Source organism: Haliotis asinina, chromosome 4, assembly GCF_037392515.1.
Source record: "Haliotis asinina isolate JCU_RB_2024 chromosome 4, JCU_Hal_asi_v2, whole genome shotgun sequence".
NCBI lineage: Eukaryota > Metazoa > Mollusca > Gastropoda > Lepetellida > Haliotidae > Haliotis > Haliotis asinina.
Window position 1 is genome coordinate 64280026 of NC_090283.1, and position 25802 is coordinate 64305827.

A 25802-nucleotide genomic window follows, 5' to 3' on the forward strand; every position below is an offset into this window, starting at 1 on the left:
TTATCACGCACGATTATTCACCTTACGCATAAGATCAATTTATGGAACTGAGCTTGTTCCAACCATGTTACATTTCACAAAGTGGAATAAAACTAAAACAACAAGGACACATCTATTTCATTCCTAAACGCGTCTGTCAATAACTGAACTAACGATCGTAAAGGGTATAAAAGTGCAAGCATGAATTATGATTATTGTTACTTCCTGGCAGTAATTGGAGAAAACCCCTCAAATTTATGTTTGTGAAAAACATCCGAACTGATTGGAAACATGGATTTGACAGTTTGACAGATTGCTTTAAAAAACTTTAAATATCTTTCGAAGACACTCTACGCTCTTCGAGACAAGTACAAATTGTTTGCATTTTGTGAGTCATATTTTTATAAAATCCAAGTTTGACTGATATTCACATAAATACAGTCAATTCACTCAATACACTCAACTGAATACGCCATTTTCATCTGCTTGTCCTCTGTAGGAAGTCTAGTATACTAACGCGGTTGTCACACACACTGCAGTGCCAAACAGGAGCTCCCGGTGTTTCTTGATACGATTGATTAAATGGCCATAAAGGACGTGATTTTAGATTAAGTAGAAAAACTATTTGCTTTCCTCCATTTAATAGCCTAACAGTGCTTTGGTTTAACTTACTGGAATTCTCGTATCTTGCAGTCTCTGTATACCATGGACAGGTAACTCTGGTCGTAGAATCGCCGCATCTACGTGTAGGATAAAACATGTGTAATTATAACAGTGCTTGACGGGTTTCCAGGACAAGATTTCTCGAAACACACTAACGTTTTCACTCAAATTTCAAACTGAGTTTGAATATGTACATAATTGAGTTTTAAAACAAAACGTTTCCCTAAATAATCTGAACTCAAACTCAAATGAATACGCCATTTTCATCTCAAATAAAAGTTACCTACCTAGCAGACTCAAGTTGAAAGACGAACTCAGTTTTCTTTGACAAATCATTTTGCTAAGTTTTCTCAAATTTGAAACTGAAAACAGACTTAAGTTTGTTTCGAGAAATCATAAAACCATGTGGTAACGCAGGCACTCAAGAAAATGTTCTTAACTGGCAAAGCGCCTGATAACTATTTGCTGGTGAATTGAGATGTGAGGTGGTGTTTAACGTCGTGCATAAAAAAGTGTGGCCCGTAAGACGACGTGCACGCGTGTGTATGTGTGGCTATTTGTAGTAGCGCAGATCACCATATTCTAGATCGATGCTCATACAGTTGGTTGGTCACTGGATTGTTTGGTCCGGGTTGAGTTATTTACTGGCCGCCATATAGATGGAGTATTGCTGAGTGCGGCGTTGAACAACACCGAAATAAAAACTAAATCGTCATTGATCATGACAGACACGCAATACTCTTCAAGTGTCGTTTACTGACTCTATCATTCGGCGTGTTTTGTCTCTGATAACATCATTGTTACGTGACTCCCCACCCCTTCCCCAACCATGCAATGCAATACATGATATTTCCGAAGAATAACGTTCATCACAAATTTCATACCATACCAGTTGATCATGTTCAACGCAGCCATTTCACTGGGATATTATATCTAACGCTTAAAGGTCAAACGGAGGTAGAGAAAATCAATTCCGTTTAGCTGCAACGTAAAGTACTCAATTATGTCTGACCACAACCCAACCGTGGAATGTCTCTGAACATTCTCGTTACTTACGTCATCGCAGAACTTGCGCTCGTATATCTGGAAGAGTTGGGAGTCTGGGTTAGCGAGGTCAGGGAGATAGCTAAAGTCCAACAAGCGGAAGTCAAATCTGGCGTGGAGCCAGTTCACTGAAAGGGAAAGAAGCAGGTTAAATGTCTGTCTTTCTCGGCCAGTGAGCCCCCGAAAACACACAGTAAGAAAGTCAAGGATATATAACACTCCTGGCGGATGTAGGGTTCACGGAGACTCAACATATGTGCCAAGGTTAACGTATGGAGAATTGATTTTGTAGAAGTAAGCTCTATGAACATAAGCACCATTGAGTCGGCCGCCTCAGGCTAACACCCATCAAGTGTCCTGAAGATATGGAGAAAAATAATTAACTACAGTTTTGAATACACACGATTGTAGGCACGCTCTTTATAAAATGATACGTTAAGCTATTAAAGAAAGGTTTTGAAAATACTTATGTTATAATTAAATAGAAATGATCATGCGTTACAAATGTAACATAAAAAAATTACAGCCAGATTTGAGAGAAAGCGATTCCATATTGTTTTAAAGAAAACAATAGTGGCCAAATGGACAGGAATAAGGAAAATGGGGCTACTACAACAACAACAACAACAACAACAACTACTACTACTACTACTACTACTACTACTACTACTACTACTACTACTACAAACAGTTAATATGGATTTGAAGTTGATAAATTTGGATCAAATCACGTTAGGTGGCTGCGATATTCCAGGAATGAAGACATCACAATCCAGTGATGTCATGTTTACCGACAACACCTTCACGTGATGATCCAAACGACACAGTTGAAGTAGCCTTTCACGTGATGCTGAGAGCCAATATTCTTGGACCGTTAGTTCCCGAAATGATTTGGCCTTTCAACAGATCATGTTTGTCATAGGAGGTGTCTGAAGTGATCGAGTTTTCAGGTCAGACATTTTTGATGCATGTCATCGAAGATACCAGTCACTGGATGGTCATCATATATCTTTAAAGTTTGATTATCTACAGGTCGGGCCGAATAGAGGCGAGAAATAACTAAAACACAATGCCCACCTAAACAAACAAAACAAAAAAGGAATAACAATAATAACCCCAAAACCAAACCCACCCCAATCTCCTTGATAGCGGAGTCACCCTTTCTAAGAAAACCAAAACTACAACAAAGGTCAAAAACCCCACAAACAAGCAAAACAAACCACAAACAAGCAAAACAAACCACAAACAAGCAAAACAAACCACAAACAAGCAAAACAAACCCAAAGGAGCAACCAACAATACACTAAAGAAAAAACAAAACAAGAAGACAATAAATAAACCACACAAGTCAACAACACAAAAATAACACACAAATAAATCAACCCAAAAAACAAAACAAACCAAAACAAGTCCTCTCCTGAACCCCAACGGGGTTTGCTTTACATAATCTTGTGAAAGCTCAGAACTTAATGCTCCTAATTACTGCACTGAACACTCCTAATTACTACAACGATTACTCCTTACGTGACGGATCCTCTGTCGTCGTGGTAGGCGTGGTCGGGGTGATGGACGGCGTGGTCACCTGTTTTGTACTCGTGGGTGCTATTGATGAAGACGGTGTCCACATGATGGTGGTGATCATCGGCTCCGGGGTGATGATTGCGTAGGAGAAGTTCTTCCAGATGAGGTAGATGTCGCCCACGTCCATGACGGTGTAGGTGGAGATGTTAAATCTCGGAGCTGAGTCTTCCAGGAAGTACAAAATGTCTCCCTGAAGACTAGGGAACACTGGTGTGTCAAATGACACACGGAACTCGATTGTTTCAGAGTCCTTCCTGTGAAAATAACAAACCATGACATCAACTAAACTGTAACATGTTTTTCATGTCTGAAAATGAATAGTTGCTCGATGGAGACATTGTTTGCTTGTTGGATAACGCCGCAACTAGTGAACCCCAGCAACACTGCGGAAGTCTGTAATTAATCGAACTGGACCAGACAATCCAGTGATCAACAGCATCAGCATCGATCTACCCAACTGGGAAACTATAACTTGCGGCAACCAAGTAAGCGAGTCTGACCACCCTGTCCCGTTAGTCGCCTTTTACAGGCACTGGTTCCTAAAGAAGAATTCTAACCCGAATCTTCACGGGTACCGACGGTGATGTATGGGTACCGCAGTGGCGCTGTTGGTAGCCTAGTGGTTAAGGCGTTGGCTCGTAACGCCGAAGACCCGGGTTCGAATCTCCAAATGGGCACAATGTGTGCAGGAAATTGCTGGTGTCCCTCACCATGATGCTGCCGGAATGTTGCTAAAAGCATCGGAAAAGCAAACTCAGTGAGTCACTCAGGTGTGGCTTGAACTTTAGGTTTGCAGCGTGTCGGCACCTATTTCCAGCCATTAGGGTTTTGATAACGTTTGTGATTTCTGATCTGATCCTTTTTAAAGAATATACTTTATTGTGCCTGTCAGTTTTTTATACGGTATTTCCTGTTAATCACAGTAGACAGCTTTGTCGCAGACGGATCTAAGGGAGTTCGAACCCCTTCCTCCCATGGCTTAGTGGTGATAAAGGAAGAACTAAATTGGTATCGTGGAGCTTTATTAAGTTCAGCTATCGATGTGGAGCTAAAAGATCACGCTGCCTGGCTGTGAAATCTATGTAAAGGTTGAGGAGTTGCGATCACCTTACCGCTAAGGTCGCTCAGTACAAGAGCACCTGACCAGACACTTGCCCATTGACATAATGAGTATCGATTTACACGATTGCGACATGCGTCAACCAGCGAGGCAGAACACCAGATCAGTTTACAGCAGGCGTTAACAAGCAAGGATTGCGAAAGACAATAAGGATGACCTGGAAGAACTCACCCGAATGACGTGATCTCACAGTCTCTGAAGGCTCTGTTGAGATAGGTGGGGCGGTAGAATCTCTCTATCTGGATGAAGAAAAGGATATAGATGATAAGATATATCAGGATATATACGAGATGTTACGATGAACCCTGTGAAAGGGGTATGCTACCTTTAACAGCATCAAACCATATTTACATAGCCTAGTGATGATTTACATGTGCAAAGATTACATACAAAAAAATTGAATACTACTACCACCACCACTACTTCTACAAGTAGTACTACCACTACTACCACTCCTACTACTGCTGCTGCTACTACTACTACTGCTACTGCTACCACCACCGCCGCCCCAACAACAACAACAGCAACTACTACTACTACTACTAATACTGAAAGTCTGGGCCATGCGGGATATTCCTTGAAGATAACCTTCACTGAGAACATCTGTTTTTAGTGGGGACATTCACATTTGCATGTCTTTGACGTTACAATATGAATATACCTGAAATTCATTCATTAAATATTGGTCCCAAAAGGCATTTCCATAAAATCCTGTTGACACAGATCTTGATGAAGAGAAGAATCAAACTTACATCACTACAGAACTTGTTCTCGTAGAGTTTGTACAAGACGGAGTTCCGGTCGGCAAGTTCCGGCATCCACGTGAAGTCAAACATGGAGTAGTTGAACATGGCGATCACCCAGTCTACAACAGAGACAACGACGTCACGGTGCTTGAAACATATTGCCTGCTTTACCAACTATTACTCGCGACGGATTGAGATCGTGAGAAATGAAGGTGATGTTTCATGGAAATTCTACATATAAACTCCATGTAGCCTTACCGCATCCCTTCATTATCAAATTTCAGTTTCTCAATGATTCGTCTAATTTCCTCAGTCAAACGTGTTTGATCTGCCCATAAAGGGCAGCATAGTCTCCCCTTAATTACGATGTGGTCACACAAAGAAACAGTGGACATCCGAGCATGACGCAGCACAGGCCCTCGTGTCTTTGCGGGGATTAAGGAGTAAAAACATTGTTTTTTCAGATGACCCCTCGACTTGACACGCTTCGAAGTTCAATACATGATGTGTTGTACTGTGAAGCAGTTCGAATGGGGCTGACACCTCAATTTTTTATATATTTTTAAAAGGTCTTTAATCCTCGCAAAGACACGAGGACCTGTGAAGCATGGGTTATCGGAGATTTCAAACAACGTAATTGTGGTACTATCAAAAGGCAGTGATCCAAGTAATGATTATATACAATTAACAAGTTTAATTAATTCATCACTTCTCTCTGGATGTAAATATTGTGGATTCAGCATAGCTCAAAATCGACTTCTGTGCAAACAAAAGGATGACACTAACCGGCACTGCAGAGTTTCTGCTATTTGTTTTTAACAAACCAACAACAAACAAACGGCCGCAATATTTTAGACGTATCATACCTCTAGGTGCGGGCGTGGTTGGAATGACAGATGACGTCATCACGACTGTCGATGTAGGCTCGGGTTGTATAGTTGAAGTCGGAACGAAGGAAGATGGCGGCACCCACGTGATGGTGCTGACTTCCGGGTCAGGGGTCACGATGACGTAAGAATAATTGCCCCATATAAGGTATAGATCACCGACATCCAGAACGTTGTGACCAGACATGTTGAGACGAGGTGCCTGGGATTCGAACACGGACAGAATGTAGCTCTGTAGGTTTGGAAACACTGGGGTCTCGAACTGGATGTCGAACTCGATCTTCGAGTCAGGGCTGTGGAAAGAAGAACAAACATGCCGATTAATCGCTTATGGTGTTGTTTTAGTTGCCGTTGAAGCCCTCGTCACTCGCTAGATGCTAGCTACACGATGGCGCTCCGTAAATAATAGTCTATGGACCAGAAAATCCAGTGATCAAAACATAATTATCGATCTACGCAATAGGGATACAATGTTGCCACTTACGACACAAATGAGTTACCGAAGGCACAATTCTAACCCAGATCTGACACTAGCGCTTGTGTGATAAATAGTAAGAATGATAGATTATTACCACAGAAAGGTAATACAGAACTCTTTTTCCACACTTTCACTGTCTTACATACAGGAAACATTATCTTCACACATAAATTGTTTTTGGTCTTTCCCTTTACAAGCCGCCAAAGGCACAAGACATTAAGACATTACGTCTAAATCCACGCCATAAGACTATTGTGTTGCACGTCTTTATTACAATGCATGCATGCATGCATATTTGATTACTTCATATAGAAAAGTAACACCTAAACGTTAGAATATATACTTTAAGTACTAAAACATTACACATGAAAGTTCGCTAGTCGTGCCGAAGAGCCGGGTTTGCGTCCCCACGTGGGTACAAGGTTTCAAGCCCATTTCTGTTTTCCTCACTGACTGTGTACCTTAGGGAACGAACGAGTTTTCTCTTTAGGATGATGTGTGAGAGTGACGTCACTATGCACCACACTACTGTACTACTGTACTACTGTACTGTACAGTATTAACAGACAAGAGGTAGAATAGCTAATGGTCATTGAAGCAGTTTTAGAGTTATTACTTATTTACTTGCGATAACATGTAAAGAATGATGGTGACGTTTGACATTTGCCATCTCTTTGGGTACGTTGATCGAATAGCTACTGAACATGACTGCTACGTGAAACTCCTTTAAATACAACATTACTATCACTATTACAAAGTCTTCAAGAAATATGAGAGCTCGTTGGCTAGTACGCGTCTGAAGAGACTACAATGCAAGAAAGAATATCTAGCAACTTCAGAAAGGAGACCGGTTAGACAGTCCTTGAATCTATCTACAGAAATAACGTGAGATAATTTCATCATTTCGTATTTCTTTCAAGGTCGGTTTCAGTGAGTGAGTGAGTGTAGTCTTAGACGGCGTTTTGCAACATTTCAGCAGTGTCGCACCAGAAATAGACTTTACAATGTACCCAATGGGGAATCGAACCCGGGTCTTTGTCTTGGCGAGCGAACTCTTTAACCACTAGACTACCCCTTCGCCCCCAGAAGACGGGTTACACCATATATTGCAAGCATATAATACCCACAGTGATGTCACTATGTCCTTAATACGGCAACTGGGATATGATTTAGACCACAAAAAATATAGACCACGACTGCAATTTATATTGACCTAGATTCATATTCTTTACATGTTGAAAGGGTACGATTAAGCAAAAGTCACATTGTCCTTTAAGGAAGAACTTTTGTTCTTGTACACATATGCTAAGAATCAGATACTCTCAAAGGTCAGTTTTACTGGCACTATATTCTAAGTGCCACCTGTCAGCATATGTGCAATACATTTGACCTTTAGCAGGCATTGCAGTCCGTGCTGCTCAGCAACATATACTGAACACCAAAAGAAACGCAATAAATGAAATATCATAAAAGTAAGCGTTCGTGTTTGTGTCTTTCATTAAATAAAAACAAAACAAAAACAGTAGCATTTGTTTTGCTGTTCAGTATAGTACTCGCTGCAAGTAGGATAACAGGTGTATTAACCCAAGGTAGACATGCCATTGTTCTTCAATTAGTTCGGATATTCGGTTTTGTCACTCGATGTGCTAGTCACGGTGTAGGTACTAAGTATTAACCGCAGTGCGTCGCGGTCAATGTAGGAATGAATAAAGAAGTTCATCATCTACAAAGACTTGTCATTTCTACTGCTCAGTACTTGTAGAATGCCTCGCAAACGGTGGTTATTGTAGAAGTAGGTGACTGTACCTGTGAGTGAGTTTAGTTTTAAGCTGCACCCAGCAATATTGCAGCTATATGGCGGTTTGTAAATGATCGAGTCTGGACCAGACAATCCAGTGATCAACGAGTCAGCGTGCGTGACCACCTGACCCCGTTAGTCGCCTCTAACGATAAGCATAGTCACCTTTTGTGGCAAGCATGGGTTGCTGAAGGCCTAGTCTGACCTTCACGGGCCCACTCTAGCTATAAACTACTGTGTGTATTGGTAACTGAAGTTATGAATGACGTTAGAAATAATTAATGATCGTTCTTCTTAGTCACGGTAGTTATGAAATACTGTTTCCATTTTTCATTGTATCTGTGAATTGCTCTAGTCAGTGCAGCTAATCACTGTTGGTTTCATCATTCACTGTAGCTATGAACAACTATGTACAGTGTTCCCAGAATTTTTTTTTCTAATGATGCTAAGATTGGGAAAAGGGCTTTCACTATGCACTAAGCATACTAAATAAGGGAGACAACTCTTGAAGGCTTAGAAGGCAGTTCATTACGTCAAGAGTTATCTCCCTTGTCTGAGCAGACGGCTTCCTGTGTTGACATGGCAGAATTTACAGCAAGAGAGAAAAGAAAGCTCATTCTAGATGATTTTGAAAGGGGTGAGGCTGATGCTAAAGTGTTAGCTTGTAGACATGGTATTCCTCTGTCTACAGTATACAGAACTTTGAAGAATATTCAAACAGGAACCGGGATAGAGCACAAAGCAGGGGCAGGCCGGCCTAGGAAATTCAGTGTTGTGGATCGCCGAAGACTTGGGCAGATTGTGAGTAGGGGCAAATTGAAAAGTGTTGAGAACATCAGAAATGAAATGATTAGCAGAGGAAGTCCTCAGGTGTGCAATGAAACAGTTAGGCAGGAATTACAGAGACTTAATTGGGTGAAAACGTGGAATTCCCTCGCCGTTGATGAAAGATGTACTAAAGGGAAAACGTTTAAACTGGTGTCGGGCTCATGAAAATCAAGATTGGGATAATGTTTTCTTTTCGGATGAAAGTTTCACATGTGGGGTGGCATATCGGCTCGCGGAGTGACGCCATTGTGTGTTTTCACGGGAAACTTGACAAAAGAAAGATACGTTGACATTCTAAATGGTCACCTTCTTCCGACAGCACAAACATTGTACGAATATGATTGGATTTTCCAGCATAATAATGACCCAAAACACACTGCGCGCTACACAAAACAGTGGTTGTCGGGCGAAAATGTTCAAGTTTTAGACTGGCCCAGTTACAGCCCAGACCTAAACCCAATTGAGAATGTGTGGGGAGTCATGAAGGACAGAATAAACCAAAAGGGACTGAGAAATATTGAAGATATGAAGGCTGAGGTGGTCCAATATTGGGATACCCTGTCACACGATTACCTCCAAACTTTGATGGGTAGTGTGCCTAGGCGTATTCAGGCATGCATTGCTGAGCGAGGAGGTCTAACAAAGTACTAAAACAAGACTGAGACTGTAAAAGGATGATGTTTTAACATGTTTATGTAAGTAAAACGCCAGAAGTTAATAAACGTAATGAGTTACATGACGCAACATGATTCTCAATAATTTCTGGGAATACTTTATTCGTCAGTGTAGCTGTGAATTAGTGTTTTCATTCGTCGCGGTAGCTATAATTATTCATCAAAGCTAAGAGTAACTTTATGCATTCGTCACTGCAGCTGTGAATCAACGTGGATATAAGTATTAACAGTATCTATGAACAGCTTTATATATTTGTCACTGTAGATGTGAATCAACGTGGATATAAGTATTAACAGTATCTATGAACAGCTTTATATATTTGTCACTGTAGATGTGAATCAACGTGGATATAAGTATTAACAGTATCTATGAACAGCTTTATATATTCGTCACTGTAGATGTGAATCAACGTGGATATAAGTATTAACAGTATCTATGAACAGCTTTATATATTTGTCACTGTAGATGTGAATCAATGTGGCCATAAATATTCACAGTAGCTATGAATAGCTTTATATATTTGTCACTGTAGCAATGAATCAATGTGGGGAAAATTATAAACTGACGCATTCGTCAGCGTGGATGGTACCCACTACAAGCTCTAACAGATTTCAGTATCACCTGCACCTCTCTCCGCTACCAAATAACGCCGCCCTACAACATCACATACGTGGGCTCCGAAGACAGAACGTCAACCTACGTGTCACGCCAAGACACGCCAAAACATAATACCTCCTGCAGTAGAACTTGTGTAACAGTAGCGTAATAATCAATATATCCTCATACTTATTTAATACCATGTCTCAAATGACTACACCATTTTATAGCATCGTTTGCAATGATAGACTTGATTAGGAATACATTCACCTGAAACTCCGTATCTCACAGTCTCGGAAGGCAGCCGCGAGGAAGCTGGTTCGGTAGAAGGATTCCACCTGGAAGAATTGGATGTGGGTGTGAGTGATTTAGGTTCACGCCTCTGTGAACAATATATTATTTATGCCCTGTTTTGGAACTTGAACGTGGGAGCAACGCCCAAATTCATGCATGTTCAAGTTACAAAGTCACAAAAACCCTAGCACGCTGAGCCAACGGAAAAGGATGTCCATAATTGCGAGAAGGTCTTAGAAACTTGAACAGCAAGTTCAAGGACGACGATTAGGTCACAACGGTCTGTGGAGCATTTCGATACTGTCACGTTACTGCTACATGCAAGGAGATGTCCCCGCTGGGGTATTGTTTTTGCGAGCATACCACCAGCCTTTGCCAATGCATATGGGGAAAAGTAAATCAATACATTTCCATACAGATGAAACCTTTTCCTAAGGAATGGAATAAAATGTCACATTTTCTCTTAATTTCTCTTCATCGTCTGTTTCCTCATTTGCACTTTATCAATCCTGCAAATCCAGTATCCCTCATATTTGAATAGTATATACTGCATGTGTAGTCGCGAAATATATACTGCATAAAAGTGTTACTATGTGGCTTTAGATGAAATACACCAATTCGCTAGTTACAGCATAAACAACTGTTCTCTACAGAAAACTCACTCACGCAAATTACGTCATAACTTACGTCATAGCAGAACTTCCGTCTGTAGATCTTGAACAACATCGAGTTGGGGTCCTTCAACTCGGGGTAGTAGTCGAAGTTTAGGAGGCCGTACTTGAACACTGCTTTCAGCCAGTCTATAGGAGGAAACAGGGCGGTTAGTGTGTTCCCTATTGTTTGTTTCCTTATTGTTTTTTCACACAGCAATATTTCAGCTATATGAATGCGCTCTGTAAATAATCGACCAGACACCTTCAAACCTTAAACAACTCGCCCACCACGCTGGACAGATGTGTGAAGTGAGTGAGTTTGATTTTACGCCGCTTTTATCAATCCTCCTGGTGTCAAGGCGGGGGACACTAGAAATGGGCTTCGCACATTGTACTCAAGTGGGGAATCGAACCATGACAAGCGGGGGCTTTAAGCACTTGGCTTCCCCACGACCATTTGTGAATAAAGAACACTACAATCTTCATACATAACTGTGCATATAAGGACTGATTACGTGTTCATTACCTCTTGGAAAATATAGGTGAGTATTTATTTTGGTGAAGGTGGCTAGCATACTATAAAGGTACTGGAAGAACTGTCAGTTTGATTCCATTGTTAAATTACCAGTTTGTGTTGACTAATTAGTCAACAGGGGGAGTAACGTAATGGATATACCGCCTCTCTATTACAATACATGTGATGTTTCAGTGCAGATAACGTTGTCAGCAACCACAGCGACTCGTCTCATGTATTATAATGAGGAAGATATATCTCATCGTTTCAGGCCTCAGTTCTAACCTCCTCGATAAGATCGCAGAGCTATTGTCATTCCACTTGAAACCGAATCACTAGGTATCGTGATGTTCCATGACAAATATAGCGACAGGTATAATACTCACTACTGCGCAAAAACAAGTGTTTTTGTCGTTTGTATGGCGATGGTCTGTAAATTATCGAGTCTGGGCCAGACAATCCAGTGATCAACAACATGAGCATCGATATTTGTAACAGGAATACGATGGTATGTGTCAACCAAGTTTGCGAGCATGACCACCTCGACTCGACTCGACAAACATCGGTTTCTGAAGGTCAGTTGTAACCCGGATCTTTGCGCCCACAAGGAAGTATCACTGATAATAAAGATTAAATTACAAATATGCATTTTTCCAAGAAATATCAACTTTGCTGGCGACAAACATCATCATTCACTTAGGTTTTCTTGGAAACTTCCGGGTACGTTTTGACAGCTAACGGGGCTGATGGCGGTAATTTCAATGGCGATCTCGGTTAGTCTGACGTTTATGGTACATTTGCACATATTTTACTCTCAGTTCGTGACCGTAATTGTTCAACAAAGTGGCTCGTAATCATGTGACTGTCGGTACGGTGTAGAATAGCGACGAGATCGAAACACATTGATGCTGTTAGCAAGATGCACATTGGCTGTTTGTGTAGTTATTGTAAGTCGCAATATCGCGTTATTCCATTTAAAATGGAGAGGGGAATCTGAGACTCAAAACTTCAACATCCCCTACACATGACCCAGTTGGGTAGTGGTTAAAGAAGTTGTCATACAGTCTGGGTTCGAATCCCCTAATGGGTACAACGTTTAAGGTCCGTTTCTGGTGTCCCTCGCTGTGATATTGCCTGATTTGGCGGGGTAAACCTGATTTTACTTACTTTGGAAATATTCCAGAAAGTAATAAAACTCGGGCACAGATTCGATCATTTGACTCGATGAGGCTTCTCTACTGCATCATCACTCTACAATAAATTGCATCAGAATGTACATACTGTCGGGTAACGGTGTTGCTGACGATGTTGGCTGCACTGTCGACGTCGGCGTCGGGGTGACGGTGGACGAAGGTAAGGCAGTGGTCGACGGCGGCACCCACGACAGGGTTGTGACGTCGGGGTCGGGTGTGATGAGGACGTAGGAGTGATTGCGGAGGATGAGGTAGATGTCGCCAACGTCCATCACGGTCGTCCCAGAGACGTTGAGGCGTGGTCCTGACTCTAGAATCTCCAGGATGTACGACTGCAGCTGCGGGAACATCGGTGTGTCGAAGGCGAAGTCGAAAGTGATGTCGCGGCCGTCGGGACTGGAATACACGCATAAGAGTGAGTGAGTGAGTGAGTCAAGGCGAACATCGGTGCGACATTTCGATCATACATTTCGGCCACGTCCAATGGCTTCATGACTCATGGTGGGTGGCAGTTTTCATGTCAATATATGTATATATGTATATATATACTGAAAGGCAAAAGAAACGCAACTATGGCGTTTTTATGAAGTTTTAAAATACAGGATATAAACATGAACGCTAACTTTTATGAGGCATATATTTTTTCGAAACTTGCGTTTCTTTTCTGTTCAGAATAATTAATAACAATTATATGGCGTCGATGTACATACAATCTGCACTTAAAAGTGTGAGTATGTCTACATTCACGCTACACATACTGAATGAAATTCTTCATCTACTACAATGTAATATATAAACTATACATTCAATTAAATTGAAATACATATTGTTGTACTATGTTTGTTAATCCTGTTCATTCTGACGTGACGCACTATCTATGATTAGGATTAGTCTGATTTCCTAACTCACTCGCGTCATAAGCCCATAGTAACGTCCAGTAGATTAGGTTGCGGTGTATGGAATTGATGATATAAGGTTAATTCGGAAAAACAAACTTTTGATTTTGTTTCAGCACTTCTAACCTTATTTTTTGCCCTCAGCTTATTTACTTACGTTACTTACTCCAGAAAACAAATATCCTCGGTGAACTAGAAATGATTTTACATACAGTACCAATGTGGAAAATTAAACACGGACCACCTTCGCAATCACTGCCAAATCATACTGCACCTAAGGCCCGAACCACCGTCATGCAGTCTGAATAACGGTGAGTTCAGCTTTAACAGGACTGGTGTTAGGATTGTTTTTTCAGTAACCCATGGCTGTCGTAAGAGGCGACTGACGGGTTCGGGTGGTCAGACTCATGACTTGGTTGACACGTGGCATCGTATCTTTTTGCGTTGATCGATGCTGTTGATCACTGGATCGTCTTGTCCAAAGATGATTATTTACAGACCGCCTCCGCTGGAATATTGCTGAGTGCGGCGTAAAGCAACAATCCATCCAATTAACTTTAATAGGACAAATCAAGTGTCCGCAACTTACGGCTCAGCGCCAAGCTATATATAAACTGACGCGTGTGTGCGAGACCCACTGCCTATGGTTATATAACCCGAAGCTTACATCAAAAGGGCAAATATGTAGTTTAATACGTTTTTCGAATCTGTGATCACTGTAGACACTGAAGAGGCCTTTGATGGTATGAATCATCACAAATGCCAAGGTCTTGTTATCTATAGGATCAATATATGACCATGCTGCGTCGACGGCCAAATATTACCTGAATCTCCTTATTTGGCATTCTCGGAAAGCAGCGGCCAGATAGCTGTTGCGGTAAAAGTTCGCGATCTGAAAAACCCGAACAGTACTGAAGATAAGTTTACTTTGACTGTCACCATACAAAAATGCATATTCTTTCTCGCCATACAAAACATGCATATGTAAATCAACTGTCTTTGAAATGCTAGGCTTTACATCGTTCTAACATAACGATGAAAAATAGGTATGGCTTCAAATAACGGACCACCGATGATCCGGGTTAGAATTTATGTTCAGTATCCCATATTTATCTTAAGATACGACAAACAGGATCGGGTGGTCAGGCTCGCTGACTTCCTTGACTCGTGTCATCGTATCCCGATTCCGTAGATCGATGCTCATGCTGTTGATCACTGGATTGTCTGCTCCAGATTCGATTATTTGTAGACCACTTTCGAAGGAATTTAGCAATATTTCGAGGGAACGCCACAACTGGGCTTCAAACATTGTACCCATGTGAGGATTCGAACTCGCGTCTTCAGCCCGACAAGCAGATGATATAAACACGAGGCTACCCGACTCAGAGAGACTCTTAAGTGGATGACACAAACTTAAATTGTCATATTGTACAATAGTTGCAAATAGTAGTTTCAATGTTCCATATTAGTATTTTGACCATTAAATTCGCAGTCAACTAAATAAACAAAATCATGATGGATTCTGAGAAAAAAATGAATGATATTACGGTCACATGGTGAAATTATTTCCGCAGGAACTAAACGAGTCAAATCGCAAAGGTATTGAAATCAGCTTTGCTAAAATTACGTTTGTTACTTGCAGTCATTCCAGTTCAAATATGTCATTAAATATGAGTAATGGAACGTACGTGAAGTCCGAACATGTATTTCATCGTTGAAAAAATATGTTTTTTTTCTAGATATCCGAATTTTAATGCATTTTATTCAAATTTCGTGGGATTTCTAGTGGAATGGTATTGGCGTAGTTTGAAGTTAAAATTCGTAGCGACTACGATAAACTCGTAGAGGTTGGCATCTCTGCTTTAACAACCTTGTCGCAAGAGGTGACTAACAGGATCGGGTGGTGAAGCTCGCTGACTTGGTTGACACGTCATCGTATCCCAGTTGCCTACATCGATGCTAAAACTGTTCAATCAACACATAGGTCTTAAAGGCCGTCGTATGGTCTTTCAAACATCTGCATAACTTACATCTTCACAGAACTTTCTCTGGTAGATTTGATACAGCATCGAATCGGGATTTTTCAGCTCGGGGTAGTAGTCGAAGTTGAGTAGTCCGTAGTTGAAGACGGCTTTGATCCAGTCTAGCAAACATAGAAATCCACCACCGTTGTATACCACACCCTGGTAGCCACAATAAAGACATAGCGATATTTCACATAATATGTTAGACTGAATAGGTTAGACATTGTAAAATACATTGTTAGCACTATACCCGTGTTGATGGCTTCAAGTCTGACACCTGCATTACTTGGGGTTTTTCTCCCACGTCCTCTCCCGATTCATCCTCTTTGCATTCATTATATCTCGCCATCTCCGCATGTCTCACACCCACATCTACAAGGGCCAGGCAACTTGGCTCAGGTTCTACTTAGAGTGAGTGAGTGGATGTGTGAGTGAGTGAGTGAATGTGTGATTGAGTGAATATTGTTTTCCGCCACTTTTAGCACTATCCCAGCAACATCACGGCGCGAACACTAGAAATGGGCTTCATGCATTGTACCCATGTGTGGAATCGAACCCGGGCCTTTGGCGAGCGAGCGCTTTAACCACCAGGCTACCCGACCGCTCCTGCTCCACTAAGTGATCTTAGTCTTATGTCACATGAGTACGATGAACTTAATGCTAAGAAGGCTTTGTGGAACGGGCCCTGACGTTACCTGGTGGGGGCGGTGTCGTCGTTGGTTTTGGTGACGTTGTTGTTTCCGTCGTCGACGGCTCCACTGTGACCGCCGTGGTAGAAGGATGAACCCACACGATGGTCGTAACTCGTGGGTCAGGGGTCACGACCTTGTTGGTGAAGTTCTTGTAGCGAAGGTAAAGGTCACCGACGTCAAGTACAGTGTCGGTTGAGATGTTGAGTTTGGGCGCCTGGTTTTCGAGAATGTTGAGAACGTAGCTCTGCAGTTGTGGGAACATTGGAGTCTCGAACCAAAACCGGAAAGAAACGTTCTGCGAGTCTGGACTAAAACAGACAGACAACAGGGCATTTAAGTCTTTTAAGTTTCTCCAGACGTAGTTTTGTATTCTGTATGTATTGACATTTACGCAAAGAATGACGTAAAAGGGACATATATGTTTGTTTCAGAATTGATTGTTGACCAAAGCGTCTAACCGCGATAACGGAAATGCAGAGTTCAAGGTTGAAAACAGCTTGTGCAGGAGAAGGTAAACATTAACAAGAGCACCAACACTACTACTAATAACAGTAGCAATTATTCAATAACTCAACTCCATAAATATATCATCGTAATAACAGTATTACCTGAATTCTGTAATGCGACAATCTCTGTAAGCTGCTGCCAGGACGCTGTTTCGGTAAAACTTCGCTATCTGTAATAATTACGATGTTTTCACAAAACAAAATATGATTTAACAAACTTATATATAATGGTGTTTCAGGAAACGTGTCAGGAACCACGTGAAGCGGATACTGGTAGCCAGGGGCCGTAACCTGTCAAGCTTAGTGTATATTTAGTAGTCTTACATGCTTACATGCACTAGTCGATTCATTCAGAGTGTGAAACGTTGTTTTCGTTGTGTTAAAATTATGCAACTTCTGTTAAATACTGAAAGCTCCAAGAAATATGTTTCTTGCGTTCAAGCAAGAACTATGTTTACATAACGTAAAATAAATGACTTACGTCTTCACAAAATCTTCTCTGATACATTCTGAATAAGTCTGATTCTGGGTATGCTAATTCCGGATAGTAACGGAAATTGACGAGGCCGTAGTCGAACAGTGTTAGAATGAAATCTGCAGGAAGAAAACATGTCATCACATTCACACTCGAACACATGTTAATACAACGTTAACTTGTACTCTGCTAAGAGTGAGGTTAGTTATATGCTGCTTTCAGCAATATTCCAGCAATATCACGGCAGGGGACACCAGAAATGGGCTTGTACCCATGTGGAGAATCGAATCCGAGTCTTCAGCGTGACGAGCGAACGCTTTAACCACAAAGCTACCCCTCACTGCCCCTGCCATGGTAAGGACAGTCCATGACAGGACTTTGATAAATGTGGAACCGACATCCAGCAAGATCTACGACAGGAATCTCAAATCCATGAGGGCAACGAAAGCAGTATGACATTATTGGAATGGCTTATACCTATGGTAGATCCTCGTGTGTCTGTGCGTATGTGCGCGTGTGCACATGTGCACATGTGCGTGCATATTCAAAACTAACGACGGTAGTCTATCTTACAGAGCCTGAAACAAATGTATCAAAAAAGGCCAAAGCAAGTATATAATACCTGGTATGTCTATATGTGCTTCACTTATTATCTTTTATGACTGTTTTGTTTCTGTAAAATAAGTTATTTTATTTTTCTATAATCGGATTTCTCAAAGTTCCCATTCCTTTTCATGAAAATTGCAGTTTGAAAATTCTTCACATATTTTTTGTTTTTTTTTTAACCTGATTCTTACTTTCTCTTGGATCCTGGGTCGTCGTTGGTGCTATAGATGACGTCACAATATGTGATGACGTCAAAGTGACTGATATCGTCGACTGTCTGATGTCGAAGTAAGTCGACGAGGGGACCCAGAAATACGTGGAATTATCAAATGGGTTAACCAGCACGGCATTAAACCTGCCAAGAATAAGGTCAAGGTCGCCGATTCTTGTGACGGTGAAACCTGAAATGTTCCGACGTGGAGACTGGTTCTCGATGACGTAGATTATGTCCCCTTGTAGTTGAGGAAACACTGGCGTATCGAAATACAAGGTGAAGGCCACGGTATTGTTGCTAGGGTCGGTGAAATCAACGTTACTGGAACACAATGACACAATTAACGAAATGGGTTTAACGTCGCGTTTTAGATATGGTGGTGTCACAGCATATTGGTTCATTTAAAAGTCTAAAACGTCAGCGAAACAATCAAGATTACCGCATTGAAGTCAGTGAACGTTTAAATGTAATTCCTTGATAACATCAAATAAGGTAGTGGATGGAAAACTGAATCAGGACTCGGAGGTCAGATTTCGTTACATTTGTATAGATTAGCAGCTAAAAGTAATCTGCTTTTGACAAATGTATTGAATTAAAACATGTTATATCTGAAGCTCCACCAACGTGAAGTTGTTGATGACGCAGTGTCGGTAGGCGCTGGAGATGTAGCTGTAGGAGTAGAGTTTTTTTAACTGCAAAATAAGAAAAAAATAAAATATAAACCATGAGGAAGATTATTGTTTATGAGAACCTCCAGCAGTATCATCTTGGCTTTACGCGCGATTGTAATAAGACTTAACAAGGGTTGCAATGCCAACCTACAGGGTAAAGGTCACACTTCAAGGCGGCATGGGTTTGATCCCCAACATGGACACTAAATCTCGTGTTTGCAGCGTGTTCTTCCCGGAGTGTTGCTAAAAGCTACGTACGTTTATGATCACACTCATTTGCTCTACTCGACAGTCACAATACCTATCACCTGCCATCAGATATACCAAGGTATGAAGGCATTCATTCCTCCTTGGTGATACCTGGCACCCTGCCCACATGCATACAACATGCTGTTATCAAAGTCGTATCAAAGTCGCTTTTAATTGGAGATGTGTTTCCAGGCTTTGTAAACTATAGATTTTTGTTTATGGACGACGTGAAAAGGTGACCCATCGAACAGCCAGTGAAAGCAAGTCTATTTACAGACGGGAAACAATTTCTATCAAACAATTCTCGTAAGAGGTGAACTGGTTGACCTATATCCCAAATGCTCATGCTGTTGATCACTGAATTATATAGTCCAGACTCGACTATTTCAGACACTGCTAAAGAGACGGAACATCGGTAAGTGCCCCGTAAATCAACAAGTATAACGAACTATTTACAGTCTGCCAGTGGGGATTGATTACTAGTAAATACATGTTCTACATCAAACAGCCTTCAAGACTCACAATATTTATAAGGTATCGTATTTCAGTGTAAACAGTCGAGACTTTATCTGAACATAACGAATCACGTGTCATGTATCCCCTACTTATCTGGAATAAATATTGTCAACTTGATGACACATCGTTTACAAAACATCACGAATATCTGTTAGAACTGTTTCTTTCGAAATATTTACTGTGACTCACCTCGTCACAGAATCGTGTCTGGTAAAAGACGTAAAGGTCAGAGGTCGGATCTAAAAGGTCAGGTGTGAAGGTCAAGTTGAAGAGACTGTACACATGTACAGAGGGTACCAAGGCTGAAAGAAATATAAAAATAAGTGATAAATCTTAGCTGGTATATTTACGCTTATGACAGCCTGACCATTCGACTACATGCAAAACGCCCTTTGTCCCAGATTCATAGGTTTCTTGGTGGTATTTACCAAAGGTGCGTTCACCCTGGTGAAATTTCGGTTTGGTATCTCTACATAAGGTAAATCTGAATTTTAAGAGTTATATGAACATTGTGTGAAACAGCCACTGGTTCGTCAGCCTGTGGCTAATATAAATCAAGTCGGGTAATGTCTTTTCATTTGGTCATTTGTTTTCATGGTATTTCGACTGTAATCTTTTGTCTAGTATCTACATTCGCAATTAGCACTTGTGAATTACTTTGTGGGCTGGTAAGTTTCAGGCAAAGCTAACCCGACTAGTCAACTAACATTGGTGACTATTTCACACACTGCAAACGAACATGATGTCTGCACAGGAATGAATCTGTAACAAAATACTGTCTCGCCTATCACCAACTCTCACCCACAGCCCCTCTCCCCAACCTCTCTGTGTGTCTATCTCTGGAATCTTACATGGGGGTATCGGTGTTGTGGTGTACACAGCAGATGACGTCATCAGTTCCGGTGTACTGTACTGTATTGATGACGTAGACGGCATTACATAAGACGTGCTAACAACGTCGTAGTTTTTCAAAATGAAGAACAGATCAGACACGGGAAGAAGCTCGAAATCTGAGAGAATTACGTGGGGCTCAGATTTGTGAAGTGTATCTATGGCAACTTGCCGAAGCGCATCCGGGTACTGACTTGTGAAGTCCACATGGAAGGTTATGGAATCTGGATTTGACCTAACGAACAGAAAACGATGATTCAGAAACGATAACAAATGCATCACCAGGTATTATCATTACGAATATTGCCGCTGCAGAATACTACTGCTCTGAGCCTTAACAAAAGACGGTTCAGCGAGCCATGTGGAATCAAAATGTAAAATTCTAAAAGATGGATGGTGGAGTTTCGTGACGTCGACATATCTATGCAAAGCACATTAAAATAATGAATGGCATAAAAATTTAACATTGAAAACCGGATGTTCATCACAACGTTTCTAGTCACGCAATAAATGTAGGCTGGTAGGTCGAAAAAATTCCAGGTTTCAGGTTTTACGATTGTTCTAGGAACACTAAGAAGAAGAAAGAAGATGAAAAAAATTATATGAATTTGCCGATGGTTTTATCAGAGAGCTTTTTGAAAATTTTTTTTTTTCCGATAGAAAGAAAGAAAACATATTTTGTTATCTTTTGAATGTCGCACATTTAAGGTTTGTTGTTTCAGGTCACAGATTCAGCATCAGTCTGTGTAATTGAGTACGAAGGTGAGTTAGTGAGTTTAGTTTTATGCCGCACTCAGCAATTTTCCAGCTATATGGCGGCGGTCTGTAAATAATCGAGTCTGGACCAAACAATCCATTGATCAACAACATGAGCATCGATCTAAGCAATTGGGGAGTGATGTCATGTGTCAACGAGCCTGGCCACCCGATCCCGTTAGTCGTCACTTACGACAAGCATAGTCGGTTGGGTTGCTGAATGCTTTTTCTACCCCGGGACCTTCACGGGTTATATAATATTTAGGACTAAATTTGATACATGTTCGATTAAACATCATCCCCCTTAGGCGTTGAATAGCATGAGGTTATATATGGCTAAACGGCAGAAAGAGACAATCAATCATTATGTAATTAGTCTCAGAATTATCTAATCAATTTTAAAATGATCTTGCCGTTGTAAACATAGAGGTAATGACTTAATCATTCATTGATGCAATGATGCAATGATGCAATGATTTGCTTAAAACACAAATAATGGCATCTGCTTATTTTACCCAAATTCGTTTACTGCGCATGACTCGAACACGTGACCAAGGACCGCAGTGCGACGATATATCATCCGAAGCTGAAAGTAGATGTCAAAGTTCATATTACACAGCGCCTTCTTCCGGTGACCTTGACCCGCAGTAAATACGGTCAGATGAAAGACGTATGGCATGTGTACCGATGTGTTAGACGAGCCTCATTAAACGTGATTGAAATTACTTGTGCGAGGCGTAGGGAAAGAGTGACTCCAGAATACAATGGAAGACGCCAAGAGTGCGTTTAACACAGAATGATTGTGGATTTCATTATGTTTGATTCAAACAATGATTTCCTAGCGTATAACCAATGGCGTCAAACAAATTGTATTTACTGGTTTTGACTGACAGAACTGTGTTATGTGATTCCGCGATGAAAACTCTCGTCTCAGGAGAATTCCCAGAGATGGGATTAAACAACATGATCCGACAGCTGTTCATTGAAAAGAATATTTTAAACTCGATCATCACTTTACTTCAAGCCAAAATTGGATAAATCTCAAATTTCAAATCTCAAACTGAAAGGTTGGTGAGCCTAACGCAGTTTTCAAAGAGAATAAAAGCATCAATTTAATAATCAAAAGTGTGCTTTGCTTGTTTGTTGTTTAACGGCACATTTAACAGCCCAGCTGTATGGCGGCGGTCTGTAAGTAGTCTGTAGCAGGCAACCAAGTGATCAACTGCATGAACATCAATATATGTAATTGAGTACGAAGGCGTGTGTCAACCAAGACAGCGAGCCTGACCACCCAATCCGCTTTGTCGCCTGTTACGACAAGGATGGTTGTTGCAAACCCGAATCTTAACGGATACTTTTTCAAAAGAAATATCTTGGATTCCCAATATAATTATCCTGTTCATATTAAGTTAGTGATGATAAAACGTGTTTGCGACAGGATGAGTGACTAACTTAATGCGACTCGGAGATAGTCGGGTCTTTATATCATCTACTGATTGGTTGGTTGGTTGTTTTTGTACGCCGCACTCAGCAATATCCCTGCTATAAGCCGACGGTCTGTAAACAATCGAGTCTTGACCAAACAGTCTAACATAATGAGCATCGTTCTGCGCATTTGGGATGCGATGACCAGTCAGTTAGTCGGGCCATCTGATCCCGTTATTCCCCTCTTACGCATAGCTTCCTGAAGACCAATTCCTTCCCAAATCATTATGGCTTATATCATCTACTGGATTCATTCAAGCCACAGAAGATGTCAATGGTGTTTGAAAGCTTGGATTTATGCTTTCCCCGGACTGTTTAACAGACGTAAAATCAATCACGAACAAGTCTGTTATACGTTTTTAATTATCTTAAACCATGCTTATAAATAACGGCCTGAATATTAATTCCAAAATATATTTACCGTCTCACATAACTTGGCCTGGATATTTCTGAAGTCCCCGGATGCAGGAAAAGCAAGCGACGGCGAGTACAGGAAGTCATACAGGAAGTACGTCATTTGAATGGTCATGTGACCTAGGAAAGGGATATCACTCTCAGTGCATGGCACAGGTTTGGATCCATTTGTTTCGGAAACATATTCCCTTGCAGGTACTGACTGCATATTTGAATAACTGAAATGCTGGTCAAAGTATAGGCAATCCAACTGATTCACTCTACTAATGAATATACCACAGGATAACGAACAGCTCTGAGTATTGCTACATTCGAAACAAGTGAGTTCGACATAAGGAGGATAATGTAACACTAATAATCGAGTATTCCATGTAAATACAGCTGAAATATAAACCTTGAGACACGTACAATTGAAAACATGCGAATAATCACTGTGCTAGTTCAATGATTGTTCAAATATTGACAGATGGAATTCTCATACCTGGAGCAATTGACATATATGACGATGTAAGCGACGGTTTCACCACGTGAGTGACAGTCTGTGTAGGTGGCAGCAGGGTCACTGTTTTCACTTCCGGCGGAAGGGTCATGTTTCGAAGCAGGAAAAGCATTCCTCCAGCCGGCATAACTTCATATAGTGTGTTTCTCGCTCCAGTCACGTTATAACGAGGCAGCTGAGACTCGAGGGAGCGTTTGGTCACTTCTCGCAGTGTCGGGGAATCGCGCGTTTTGAAGATCACGCTGAATGTTATACTTGAGGGATCCGTGCTGAGAAATAGAAGCAATTTCGACGTCATGGGGAATTCGCATGGGAAGCTGATCCAAAAGTACAGAAAAAGTGTATATTCAAGGGAATTCGTTTCAAGGCTATAATGAATTGATTGTCTCTTTGAGTTGTCTGTATAGTTAAACTGAAATAGCATAACGTGTGGACACTGGGGAGGGTTTCATTTCAGTCAGGCCAACATTTTTAGTTGTAGTGTTTCTCATCGCCCGACCGAACCCTCGTAACTGTCTTGCCGATTCCCTAACCTTTTTCTGTCATTCCAACGCCGCCGACTCGAACCTTAAACGTACCGGCATAGCTCCAGATAATTTTTCAAGCAATTGGGTATTTACTCAAATGAATGTTTATGTATGAGTAATTGCATGTTTTGAGGAGTAACCAGCATTTGGTATACTCCCACTGGTTTAGAGAAATTGAGTACTTTTACATACAATTAGAGTTTCTTATCCTTATTGGGTACTTAACTCGTCCAAATAATATTTTTATAAATGCATCTTCATAGACTAAACGTTTTTAGTAACTGTCACAATGCCAAACAGTTGGCAGCCATTTGTAAATACTTAACATGGAAGTCATGTGACTATTCGAGTAAACTCCGGACAGTGGCTACAGCTGTAATAGTATATTTATATATAGGCATCGCCTATCATTGGCTAGTGCTGTTGTAGAGTTTGGGCGCCACGACGAATCATCCACAAGCCAATCGAGTAATGTACGTAAGGTATTGTTGACCTATTGAGTTTTAAATGATTCTTACGCGTTTTCTGCAATCCCAGATTTGTAATTGAGTAAACATGGTTTTCATTGAGTAAAATCCGCAAAATGTGCCTTATGTGGAGCTCTAGTACCGCCTCGTGTATCTAAAATGTTTTAATCAGTCGCGGCAATAACAAAAAAGAACGTGTAAAATTGTAATAAGAATTACAATAAATGAGAATCAAGAATATTGTTTGGATCATTTTGTCGCTATTAAGTCGTTTTTTAAAAAGAATAACTCCCCGATCGGCCGATCCATGTTCAGAATTTGTGAAACACATAAAAATATAATCATCACTGGAGAATTTGGTGACTATGTGAAACACATAAAAATATAATCATCACTGGAGAATTTGGTGACTATGTGAAACACATAAAAATATAGTCATCACTGGAGAATTTGGTGACTATGTGAAACACATAAAAATATAATCATCACTGGAGAATTTGGATGAAACTGCTGGCAATAGTGTTTCCAGTTCAGATTTTTCAGTTCCTATTCCTGCTATGTGAAATCACACACTGGTAATCCAAAGACGGAGGAGCGCCTGATACACAGACACATCTTGGAAAACGCTTAAATGCACATACAGTGATACCTTAGTGTCACAGAGCTTTTTAGCCTCTAAATTACTGCTGCCACCGGTCAGTTCTGAGACGGTCACAATACATCGATTTTCTTTGAACTTAAACCAGCAGACGTGTGGTGCCTAGGTGACACACGTCATAGTACTCTCAGCTACGAAGATCGTTGCTCATGCTGAAGATCACTGGATTGTCTCGTCTTGACTTATTTGTTGCCGCCATATAGCGG

The 25802-nt window shown here is 41.0% G+C and overlaps 1 protein-coding gene across 1 annotated transcript in view; it reads right to left on the reverse strand.

Moving 5' to 3' along the window:
• Positions 1-23571, reverse strand: part of LOC137281094 (mucin-16-like) — a 43769-nt gene extending 20198 nt beyond the window's left edge. Inside the window, exons 1-20 of the mRNA XM_067812228.1 lie at positions 23453-23571; positions 22062-22132; positions 20751-21025; positions 20089-20201; positions 19088-19155; positions 18441-18784; positions 17650-17762; positions 17271-17338; positions 16666-16970; positions 15977-16089; positions 14771-14838; positions 13139-13446; positions 11378-11490; positions 10667-10734; positions 6000-6313; positions 5140-5252; positions 4559-4626; positions 3211-3521; positions 1699-1814; positions 652-719 (exon numbers count right to left, since the gene is read on the reverse strand). Of these exons, the coding sequence (XP_067668329.1) occupies positions 652-719; positions 1699-1814; positions 3211-3521; positions 4559-4626; positions 5140-5252; positions 6000-6313; positions 10667-10734; positions 11378-11490; positions 13139-13446; positions 14771-14838; positions 15977-16089; positions 16666-16970; positions 17271-17338; positions 17650-17762; positions 18441-18784; positions 19088-19155; positions 20089-20201; positions 20751-21025; positions 22062-22132; positions 23453-23560 (3125 nt within the window). The 5' untranslated portion in view covers positions 23561-23571. The remainder of the gene's footprint in view (positions 1-651; positions 720-1698; positions 1815-3210; positions 3522-4558; positions 4627-5139; positions 5253-5999; positions 6314-10666; positions 10735-11377; positions 11491-13138; positions 13447-14770; positions 14839-15976; positions 16090-16665; positions 16971-17270; positions 17339-17649; positions 17763-18440; positions 18785-19087; positions 19156-20088; positions 20202-20750; positions 21026-22061; positions 22133-23452) is intronic.
• Between the last annotated feature and the right edge of the window lie 2231 nt (positions 23572-25802).